Consider the following 12,173-nt stretch of genomic DNA (forward strand, 5'->3'; position numbering starts at 1 on the left):
ATGTCGAAACCAGTCCAGAGTTTGCTTGTCAATGAAACAACGCTGCTGAAATATGCACTCTCAGAAATCTTTGCGGTCGATAGTTTGTGTAAGAAATACTTGTTTTATGTGGAGAGATGGATTTGTGAAGGAGATCTATCTGAAACCTATTTACAAGGAATCATGTGTGCATTAACCACAATACTTGTGGTAAAAACGCAAGCAAAAAACACACTGATAACATATGCATTGTCCTTGAAACTGATTGGTCCACACCACAGACGGCTTTCTTTTGAGCCTCGTCTCAATTGGTGCTAGACCAGAGGACGCCAAAAGGCGTACATCACAAAGACAATGCACTATTAAAGTAATGAGGGCTCGGGGTAAGCATCTACATCATTAGACCTCCTTTGCCAGTACCAAAATATAATAATAAGGTTTTTCCCCTTTTTTTATGGCAACAAAACTGATTCCTTAAAAAGGTTTCAGTTTTGTTGCCAGAAAAAAAGGGGAAACACCCTATTATTATACTTTAGTACTGGCAAAGGCGGTCTAATGATGAGATATATCTGCTTATTTTGGTATTTATATGCTCATTTTGAGTTATTTAAAATAATAATAGTCTTAAATTTGTCGAAGCATTGTTGGCGTCATATAAACAGCTCATGTCTGCGAGTTGTGTTGCCAAGTGGCCATTTGCAATGGCAGCGTGCTCGGCTGTCAGAAGGGTCGGGGTGAGGGGGGGTTACCTCATCGCCCTGGCCCGCCCGTGCCTGGTCCACCTCTTCAGGTGACAGTACGCGGTGGATGATTTTGCGTGTCACCTGAAACGACAAGAGAAATCGTTTTTAAAACCACGTTGCCGTGTTTATTGATCTCGCCGTTTTTTTTACAGACTTAAACATTCATCGCAAATTTGAGGTTAAAAAGAAAATTCACTTCTTTTACAAGACATCATTAGTGCATGCCTTGACATTATAATTGGAAGAAGTTCATCAAACCGCATAGTTAGCTGCCATGTGAATGACAGAAGGGAGGTGATGTCATAATGATGATGAACTCATAACATTGATGACATTGTAAGTCTTCTTGGTTCGGTAAAGTCACGTAGAATGGAAATAATAAAATAATAATAAAACATAATAAAATACAATTCTCACGACGTTTCGGCCACAACGCAAGCAGCCGTCCTAAGGTGGAGAGCAGGTCTGTCGAGTAGACAGAGTCTGAATGACACACTCCAGGCTTGGAGCGACTATTTAAGCTGGGATGGAGGGGGGAAGGGCGCCTTGACAAAATAATTTGCATATCAAGAGGAACTTAGCATATTTATGGAAAATGCAGATATGCGATTAGTACTAATTGTGAAATGTAAGTATCGTGACGATGCCACTGAAGAGGGCTCATCCATTGCGACTTGTGAGGCAGACAGAAGGGAAAGTAAGAAATGTCCCCGTAGCACCTGACTACCTGAGCATCCCTCATATTCTAGCCCTGGCGACTCTTATGTGTGAAAATGTGGTCATCGGAGAAGACTGTGTGAAGTGAAAAAAACTCCCTGTAAATTGGGGTTTTAAAAGCACTGGCCCACATGAACAATTTCATTCAACGAGAGATTATTTTTAATTAAGTTATTGATACTTAAGTAAACTTCAGTCAGTCCATACACATTCAAATTTCTGGAATGCGCTCTATTACGTTTTAACGCGAATGACTGCACCGCAATGAGTCCAACATCTTGCATCACTCGCCACCAAACCTCACCGACTATTTAGCCTCTTTCCTGAAGATCACCAGACGGACAAAACATCAAGATCTTCCTTTCTGTTCAACGACTGTAAAAACGAAAACACCTGCTCTTTTTAATTCACCAGTCCTAATTTTCATTTCTCACATTGTAGTAAATTACAACTTGTATATAAACATTTTTTTTTAAACCATTCACCCGACCTGCAAGTCCAAAATATCGCGACTACTGCCAGCAGATAAATTGTCAGTCCTCTACGACACTGCGTGAAACTCGAACACGAACGTAATTCCCGCGGCAGATGCCGCTCGCCACGACCACCCGGCCTTACCTTTCGAGTGACGAGGTTTCCGAACTCGTCCGTGTACTGGTCCTCATGCACAGTCTCCCCGCCCAGCTGCTGCAGGTCTCCTCCCTGCAACCGCACGCAACGTAAGGACGCAAGGGTGCTGTTAGCTAGCGCTAGGGTAGGCAGTCACATGGCAATAATACGTCATAAGATCCACGAAAGTTGCACAATATATCCACGATGATTGTGTATTGTCTCTTTTGGAAATACAGTAAAACCTTGGATTGCGAGTAACTTGGTCTGCGAGTGTTTTGCAAGACGAGCAAAAAATAAATAAATAAATATTAATTTTATAAACGAGCGAGGTCTTGCAATATGAGTAGTATACGCTTTGTCTGCCGAGCGTCACGTGATCACAACTGATATACGAGTGCTTTGGATTACAAACACGTTTCCGGAGCAAATTATGCTCGCAATCCAAGGTTTTACTGTATATGGTAATGACTTGATTAGCATTGCTTATATTATATTCATTGGTGTTTTTTTTTCCTGCTAAAACATAAAAAAATTAACCCGTAAAAACAAAGTTTTTCACTATAAATCCTTTATATGCGTGGCGGCTAGAGTCCTCTCGTCCTCTGGCTTGAGATGGCTGCCACCTATGGGTCAGATGATTGCCTGCCACCATTAAGCAATTGGTAATTAAATATAAGTTATTTTTTCCTAAAAAGTGTAAAATTTTGGAAATTTTTTCTTCACGAAAAGAAATTGTCACGCACAACGAGTCTATGTGCAAAATGTCAGCTCGATTGGATCACAGGAAGTGGGTTAAAAAACGACCGAAAGATTTGCACGGTCGTAAGCGCGCAAGCAAGCAAGTGAACTTAATATAAAGGATTTAAAAAAAAAAACTAAAGCGCGATAATTAATGTTCTAGATAAACAGCTATAACCCGTTTTAAAATTGGTGCTTTGCAAAATGTTCTCTGGAGTAACTGATGGCATGGTGGTTGTTAAATGACATCCTAATTTGTGGAGTGCGTGTAATCATTTGTTGTGTGTACTTGACAGCATGTGCTTCATAAGCATTACAAAATGTAATTCGTAATGATTTAGAAAAAAGCGTATGGTGGGCTTGTTGGGTGAACTGTATGGGGAGGCTTTCATCCAGAAGTAGATCGGCACAGGGCTGCAAAAACGACTTTGAATTTACGAGGAATTGGCAAGTGCCACACTTGCTCATAATTAATCTCAAATGCAATATTATAGACGACATTTACAGGCTGCTGAAGGGAATCCAGTGAGCATTGGGGCAAGCATGTACACGCACACACAACACCCACACACGGTTTAACGGCAGGGCCTGCAACTTCTGGCTTGGGTGAGCTGCCAGTTGAAGGGCCTCCACTAGAGGGAGCTCTTGAGAGCCCTACTCGAGGGTATTTGTTTTTCTTTACCTGTATTATGACTCTGCGACGAATCACTCGTGTAGTCACCTTCTCCCCTCCTTCATCGTCATCATCATATTCATCATCATCATCACTATCATCACCAACATCCTCTTCATCAACAGCACTGCCCAATTCATATTTTTCTTTGAAGACCTGTAAGTAGAATTATAACACTATTTAACAAACATTTAAGACGCCGCAATTCTCCATAATAGTAATTCACGTGATCGATCAATTTGCACAGCAATGTAGAATAAACAGAAACACGCTAGTTATAGACTTTCGTTTTAGTGTTGTTGGACAACAAAAAATGTAACGATGTAATATTTCCTAGGCACAGCAAAACATTGCCTATTGGCTGTCTTTAAAAATGTAACTTTAAAAAAATCTCAAAACCAGTGGCCGATTGCATAAACCACCTTTGTTGTCAAGCCTTTTATCGAATGGTCTCCCCATGCCTTGTGGTCAAGGGGGTTTGTTTCACAATACTTTCCCAAGCTGATCAGTTTAGCTCTGAGCGGATATCACTCGGCACCGACGTTAGGCCAGGAATCAAACTCGGGTCACGGGGTTAATAGCGCATTGCACAAATCACTGCTCCTGCCACCGCTTCCAAAAACAACTTTAAAGTAATTTTTTGCCCCATAACTTAAATTGATTTATTATAGCCAAGATGATTGTATACAGACAGCTATATGTGCTTAAGTTTGAAAATAGACCAAAGTGCCACTAGGCCAGCCACATTCACTCAAAAGTGCTTGCACGTAATAATTGCTTTGGCTCACCTCTTCAGCGCGGTCAGTTTCACTCTTTGCCTTTGCTACGTCCTCTTCCTCCACCACCAGCTCCTCCTTCCTCTCCTCCTCTTCTGGCATCATCCTCTCGAGTTCAGTTTGCACATCTGACAGTCCCCACCGCGCGAATCCGACCTCGTGCGTGACTTCACGTCGTTCTGTCTCGAGTCGTCCGTTTTCGGTGGCAGTGCTGTGAGAACTTTGCTGCATCAGCTCGTCGCGAGTGGCAGTGGCTGTTGCATCATGAGAGCCATCGAGAAGCAGGAATGTCTGTTCCATCTCTGTGCTGGTGGTGGAGCTATGGTGCTTGGTGGTAGTGGTGGTATGCTGCCGCCTCTCCATCCTGCTCTCTGACTTGCTGTGGAAGTAGCGATTTTCCAGAACGTGCCAACCTTCGTCATCGTCCCAGTGTCCACGGCGCTCTTTGTCCAGGCTTGCTGCCTCCTCTCGACCACATTCCTCCTCCCTTCCTGCAGCTAAAAATCCATTGTCGCCATCAGCTGCCTGGGAGCGTTCCTTCGGAGACATGGGCGACTGCGCTTCCCTTCTCACATCTGACAACGCTGGCTGTCCACGACCATCCGATTCCACTGGTGAATCGACATCGTATGGCGGCGGTGTCTCCTGTCCGTGAGATGACGAGGCATGGCGTTCAACCTCAAGTTCCCCAGCAGCGCCGTCCGGAGTCTCGGTCTTTGCTTGCGAATCTTCACCCTGTGGCGGCAGCAGCTGCTTATCCGGTGACTTCAAAGTGGGGGACGACTTTGGGATTCCCACCAGCGCAAGGGCATCTTCCTCAAGCTTCTCCGCGTCCACCGTGGGTGGAGAACGGTGCTGGCGGATGACCTCCTGCGCGAGGATGTCTTCTTCCACGAGCTCTCCTTCATCATCGCCGGCTATTGCCGCCTCCTCCTCGGGCGTGGATTCGGGTGAGGAGGCAACCTGTAGTGGAGCTGCATACGAGTGTGGGGAAGGCAGTCGCTCCGTAGAAGGAGATTCCTCAGAGTGGCCGATGGATGAGAAGTCCGGTGCTTGCTCCCTCCCTTCAGGCTGAGGTTGCATCTCGCGTGTTAGAGAATATTCCGAGTCCAAGGCCAAAGTGTCGACTTCAGGTCGATGCTTGTCAGGTGATGCAACCTCCTCCAGCTGTGGTGACGCAACTTCTTCCAGCTGTGGTGACGCAACCTCCTCCAGCTGTGGTGACGCAACTTCTTCCAGCTGTGGTGATGCAACTTCCTCCAGCTGCGGTGACGCAACTTCCTCCAGCTGTGGTGATGCAACCTCCTCCAGCTGTGGTGACGCAACTTCCTCCAGCTGTGGTGATGCAACTTCCTCCAGCTGCGGTGACGCAACTTCCTCCAGCTGTAGTGATGCAACTTCCTCCAGCTGTGGTGATGCAACTTCCTCCAGCTGCGGTGACGCAACTTCCTCCAGCTGTGGTGACGCAACTTCCTCCAGCTGTGGTGACGCAACTTCCTCCAGCTGTGGTGATGCAACTTCCTCCAGCTGCGGTGATGCAACTTCCTCCAGCTGCGGTGATGCAACTTCCTCCAGCTGTGGTGATGCAACTTCCTCCAGCTGTGGTGACGCAACTTCCTCCAGCTGTGGTGACGCAACTTCCTCCAGCTGTGGTGACGCAACTTCCTCCAACTGTGGTGATGCAACTTCCTCCAGCTGTGGTGACGCAACCTCCTCCAGCTGTGGTGATGCAACTTCCTCCAGCTGTGGTGATGAAACTTCCTCCAGCTGTGGTGATGCAACTTCCTCCAGCTGCGGTGACGCAACTTCCTCCAGCTGTGGTGATGCAACCTCCTCCAGCTGTGGTGATGCAACTTCCTCCAGCTGCGGTGACGCAACTTCCTCCAGCTGTGGTGATGCAACTTCCTCCAGCTGCGGTGACGCAACGTCCTCCAGCTGTGGTGATGCAACTTCCTCCAGCTGCGGTGACGCAACTTCCTCCAGCTGTGGTGATGCAACCTCCTCCAGCTGTGGTGACGCAACTTCCTCCAGCTGTGATGATGCAACCTCCTCCAGCTGTGATGATGCAACCTCCTCCAGCTGTGATGACGCAACCTCCTCCAGCTGTGATGACGCAACCTCCTCCAGCTGTGGTGATGCAACCTCCTCCAGCTGTGGTGACGCAACTTCCTCCAGCTGTGGTGACGCAACCTCCTCCAGCTGTGGTGACGCAACCTCCTCCAGCTGTGGTGACGCAACCTCCTCCAGCTGTGGTGACGCAACCTCCTCCAGCTGTGGTGACGCAACCTCCTCCAGCTGCGGTGACGCAACCTCCTCCAGCTGCGGTGACGCAACCTCCTCCAGCTGCGGTGACGCAACTTCCTCCAGCTGTGGTGACGCAACCTCCTCCAGCTGTGGTGACGCAACTTCCTCCAGCTGTGGTGATGCAACTTCCTCCAGCTGTGGTGATGCAACCTCCTCCAGCTGTGGTGACGCAACCTCGAACTGTGGTGACGCAACCTCCTCCAGCTGTGGTGATGCAACTTCCTCCAGCTGTGGTGATGCAACCTCCTCCAGCTGTGATGACGCAACCTCGAACTGTGGTGACGCAACCTCCTTCAGCTGCGGTGATGATGCAACTTCCTCCAGCTGTGGTGACGCAACTTCCTCCAGCTGCGGTGATGCAACCTCCTCCAGCTGTGGTGATGCAATCTTCTCGAACTGCGGTGATGCAGCCACCTCCAGCTGCGGCGATGATAGAGTCTCCCCCAGCCGTGGCGATTTGTCCTCGACTGGAAACTCGGTCGCTCGGTCGAACTGTGGCGACAGTTTCCTCTCTGCGGCTCCCTCGCTGGGCGTGGGGCTCGTGAAGCCAGGCGCCTCCAGCGGAGACTCCGCTTCCTCCTCATGCGCTGAAGCAGCGGCCGTCTCGGCTTCCCGCCCGTGCCGTGGTGGAGCGGTCCACAGCTCCTCGAAAGTGCGAGAGGACGAAGACGATTCGATCGCAACCCCCTCCGTCACCTCTTGGCGGCGATGCTGCTGCTGCCGCAGCACGAAGCCGCCTCCGCCCCTCATCAGCTCGGGTTCCTCATCCTCGCCTTCGTCGCTGCTGGCCTGGAAACCGTTACCGTGGAGACCCTGCTCGTGGCTCAGCTCGCTGTAGAACGTAGCCTCCGTGCGGCTCCGTTGCTCGTGGTGCTCAAAGCGTTGGTGCTGGGCGACGAGCGCGTGGGCCGCCTCGCCGAGGTGCGGCCGCCCGTGCACGAGACTGTCCAGATCTACGCTCTCCCGTGGCTCCTCCACGTCCGCCAGGTCCGAGCCGGTCTCGCACTCGTCTCGCTGGACGCTGCTGCTCGACAGCCACTCCTCGGACGTCTCCGACGTACCGAAGGCGACCTGCTGCGCGCCGTCATCGCCCTCGCTTGCCGCGCGCTCCCGTGACGTCGCCGCCACCGATTCGTCTTGGATGATGACCTCCACTGACCTCACCTCCGAGGTTGGCGATACTGCATCGGTCTCGCTCGTGATGTCGCGATGTTGCTGCGAATCGTCCAGCGATGCCGGTGAAATGGGCGAGTGTTGCTGGTCCAAGACGGGCGACTCCTCGGCTGGATTGTCCTCGTCCTCGTCGAACACGGGCGACTCGGCGTCCAAGCTATCGTCCGGGTCGGGAGTAACCGCATCTCGCTCCGCCTCGTCGCCAGCAGCACCATCGACATTGAGCGAGCGGCCACGTGGGCTAATGTCCACAGGGGAGCCCAGGTCTGCCGAGTCGGGACGACTCGACCGGAAGGGTGTCTCCGCCTGGGCCATGGCGGCGCACTGAACGAGTGACGGTGGGGTGTGGCCAGAGGGCATAGGGCTCTCACGGCCCCCAACATCATCGTCATCGTCATCGCCGCCGCCCGGTGACATCGGGGAGATTTCCTCCAGGAATTCGGTGAAACCTGTGGCGGAGCGGGGGCCAGCGCGTGTTTCCGGGCGGAAGGGAGCGCGGTGGGGGGTTGGGGTGGGAGGGATGCGGCGAGACATGTGTGGGCGTTGGAACAACTACTGCACGGACAGGTGGGGCTGAGAGCGTTTCTGGAAGTCGATAATCCCCTCCCCGAGGTACGTCAGTTTAACTGAACGCCAGCAATGAGAGCCGTGCGCGCCATTCGTACGGCTTGTTGCAAGATCGCACATTTGTAAATCGGGGGAGGGTCATTCTTTTTCAGAAACCTTCTCGGGAATGTAACCACCGTGGCACCAGCACCAAGGAGCAAACACGAGGCACAGCACTGACACTTATACGATCACTACTGCACGGGATGGACGCCGTGGAGACAGAGGTTCAGGGTCAAGCGAGACAACGCCGGTGATAGGACACCACCACCACTTGACACCACCACCACACCGTGTCGTACCCCTTCACTGGAGCACAGTGGCTGCTGACGGGTCTTTTCAAAGTATTACCCCAGTGACGTGGGAAGTCTTAGAGGTACTGGTTGGCATGTACGACCAATTCACGTGAATTTGCCCAATCTACGTGAATTTGCCCAATCTCATCAGATTATGGACGCTAAAGCAGAGTTGAGCCTGGTGAGTAGTTGGATGGGAGACTGTGGAAATGCTCAAGCTGCGATTTGACCAGGAGATGGCAGTACAGCAATGGATTCCTGAATCTATGCAAGGAAGCTTTTGAGTGCTGCCCCCGGGTATATTTTTGGAACTGGACAAAATGACAATGCAGAGGGCCCATCTGAAAATGAAGTATTGAGATTCAATGAGGTTTTTCTTGAGTAAATAACGGTTATTATCGTGTGTGTGTGTGTGTATATATAAACTTGCCTGCAATTAAATTTCGATTTAAAGCTTTCGTGACTGCAGGGATTCATCTTCTTGGTTCTTTCGGTAAAGTCACGTAGAATGGAAATAATAAAATAATAAAAATAAAACATAATAAAATAAAATTCTCACGAAGTGGAGCGCTGTCTTTCAGACAGCTCTGTCTTCACCTGAGGACGGCTGCTTGTGTTGTGGCCGAAACGTCGTGAGAATTGTATTTTATTATGTTTTATTTTTATTATTTTATTATTTCCCTTCTACGTGACTTTACCGAAAGAACCAAGAAGTTGCCTGCAATTAATTAACATTCTAGTTGCAACGTGCAATGTCAATCAGTGGGTGAAATGTGGATAAGTCACTTGCACTGCCACGTGAAAGAGTTTGCTAATCTTCCCGTACACCTGTAGTGATGGTCTGCTATCAGACCGCACACTCAGCCATGAGTGTGCGGTCCCGTGTCATTCATGAGCTACGTTTTTGTGTTGGCCCAATGATGCACCCTGCATTTCAGGAAAGGCTGGTTGTCTATGGTGCTGAACCAGCTAATCACTTAAATACATTGATTCTTATTTCCATGGGATAGAATATTTCGCCATAAATGAACTTGTAATTTTAATATATGTATTTCAATGTTATTAACAATTCTTATTTTCATAAATCACGTTTGTCATGACCGTTATTTTTTTCTTAAAATGTTACCTGTTTGTCAGAATATTAATCATTGATCATGATTAAAGTGTTATTTGAATTCTAGGAATTTGTATTTTGAGGAATTTAACATCTGATTTTAACTTGTAAAACATTATTTTCATTGTTGATAAAAGCTAAGGTATTTAGACTACAATAGTAAATTATTCTGATGCGGGGTGCTTCTGCGGGTACCCCCGCCACTTTAAAGATGCTGCCAGGTGTGAAAGAGTATCCCAAAAACCCTCTGTAGAGTGCTCGCGTACTCCCTCTAGTGGAGGCCCTTCCACCAGACATGCAATTGCAGGGCTGCACCTTCACCTATTAATTATTATTGCACTGCCTCGTGAAATGTGCTTGTCACACGTTCTCATGGCAGCTTTCCTCTGGCTTCACCCACTCCTGTCCCATGAGCGCGTGTGGTTTTCGATGGGGTCTGCTTTATAAGAGGCCGAACCGAGCAAAGGGTGACCGAGTTTGCAGGAGGCCTAGTGAGGTGTTGTTGGATGATGGAGAGAGGATAGGAAGGGAATGAGGGAAGGAAATAAAGGGAGGAGGGGGGGATGTGGCACACTGATGTCGGGAAAGGCGGGAGGGAGGCCTGGAAGCCGCCCTCCTTTTGAAACGCAACTTCCTCTCCCCCTGCAGTGCGCCACGGTAATCTCTACACCGCACCGCACGACGTGTGGGGGCAGTGACTTATACCAGTGATAGGGGTCTGGTGTGAACACGCACTACACACACACCCACACACACACATACCCGCACGCTCCTAGATCATTACCAGGTTTCCCGGCAACCAGAAATGTAACCCCAGTGTCTTGGAGCAGTTATCTACACTTTTGCATATTCGCATATTTTGTTTTTATTTATGTATATCTATGGTTTGCTTTAGGGGAAGGGGGGGGGGATGGGTTAATGTTGTCAAGTTTCCTGGGGTGAGCTTTCTATGGAAACCGGAATCCCTGCAACGTCTAGGAGGCACGAAACTCGCAACGAGGGACCGAGCCGTACATCCAAAGACGCACGGCCCTAATTTTGCATATTTGAATTTAAAACACATTATTACTATTACAGTACGGTGTTATGTTTTAAATCAATAGAAGATTAGTGAACGCTACTTTGCCATAGAAAGAATGTTTAAAAAAAATATAGCGTAAAATTATTATTAAAAATAAAAGTGACTCGTAGGGAATATAAGTTCAAAGCAACCGACTTACATTTTGCTTTGCATGCACTGTGCTCTTAAAAGAAAAAATACTTTTAAAAATAAATGCCACCGTTACATTTGCCAAGCCGTTAAATAGCAAACGCAAATCATTTGTTCTCATAATCTTTAAGCAAAAAAAACATTTTGGGAAACGAAATATTAGTCGTAATTATTGGTCATAATTCCCAGAAGCCAAAGAAACCAAAGAGAAGGCGACTCAAACACAAAACGGACACCGAGGGTGGAGACATTGGCATGGCGCCAGGCGTGAAACATGAGAGAAGCAACATCGATGCGGTGCAGGATGGCGTGCGCTGTTAATGTGGCCCGACTGAGGGTTCCCGTCGGAAGGAAGGAAGCAGGAAGGAAAACAGAAAAGAAAACAAACAACAGTAAGGTTAATAAAGTGAACAAGTGAGAGAAGGCTTTTCTCTGACCAAGGGTCTGTTTTTTGTACCGTAACCTTTTCCTTTGACGCTTCCACCAAAAATAACGAATTGCCAGGTGAGGCAGTGGTCGTCGGTGTTGTATGATTAGAAGTATTACCGTCGTCTGCATTGCTACCATTTCAGGGGGCTCCGCAGTCTTTATCTGTGGCCTCCTCGCCCATGTGGCACGGCTCCATAACTCTACAAGGTGTTTTGCCTGTTGTACTGCGGTGTTTTGCCTGTTGTACTGCGGTGTTTTGCCTGTTGTCCCACATTGCTCTCCCACGTGAAAAAGCTCCCGGCACGTTGAGCGACGTGGGACATCGTGCTAAACAAACGCACCGCACAATTAGAAATCGCGTTCGGAGAGCGATGCTCACTCAATGGAAGTCCCATAGCCGACCACGGTTCACTGGTTTAGACCCGAGTGTTGATGATGAGTTGCTTCGTGATCCACAGCTTTGAAGGCGAGGGTTGGGTAGGTGGATCACGTGAAACTTCCAAACCCGCTGGGGGCTGCTAGATGGCCAGGAGACACCGGTTCAGAATGTGGGTTCATGAACACATCTGCGTGACTCCTTTTGATATGCCTACTGGCTTTTCAGGTTTTTTTCTTACATGCAAAATGTGATTTCAAAAGGAATTAGCCATAAATACCAATTGGCCACTTATCTAAATTCTCCTGAAGAAGTGACGGTACCCAGGATAAAAAATACGAATATATTATATATTTGGAAGTCAGTAGCTGGGCTGATGAACCATTAAGAGGGTAAAACGTTCAGCACCTCCAACATTCAAAACTGT

The 12,173-nt window shown here is 48.6% G+C and overlaps 1 protein-coding gene across 16 annotated transcripts in view; it reads right to left on the reverse strand.

The window, feature by feature from the left end:
• The window catches only part of LOC144946487 (ankyrin-2-like), a 253,800-nt gene that overhangs the window by 5,190 nt on the left and 236,437 nt on the right, over positions 1-12,173 (reverse strand). For 15 of the 16 annotated variants that reach the window (XM_078875404.1, XM_078875418.1, XM_078875417.1 and 12 more), the window contains 4 exons: positions 4,251-8,164; positions 3,472-3,618; positions 2,058-2,141; positions 729-803 (listed from right to left, as the gene is read on the reverse strand). In XM_078875404.1, coding sequence (XP_078731530.1) covers positions 729-803; positions 2,058-2,141; positions 3,472-3,618; positions 4,251-8,164 — 4,220 coding nt within the window. The remainder of the gene's footprint in view (positions 1-728; positions 804-2,057; positions 2,142-3,471; positions 3,619-4,250; positions 8,165-12,173) is intronic. The other variant, XM_078875410.1, reaches the window with a different exon arrangement.

The sequence above is a fragment of the Lampetra fluviatilis genome, chromosome 41, assembly GCF_964198595.1.
Source record: "Lampetra fluviatilis chromosome 41, kcLamFluv1.1, whole genome shotgun sequence".
Lineage (NCBI taxonomy): Eukaryota > Metazoa > Chordata > Hyperoartia > Petromyzontiformes > Petromyzontidae > Lampetra > Lampetra fluviatilis.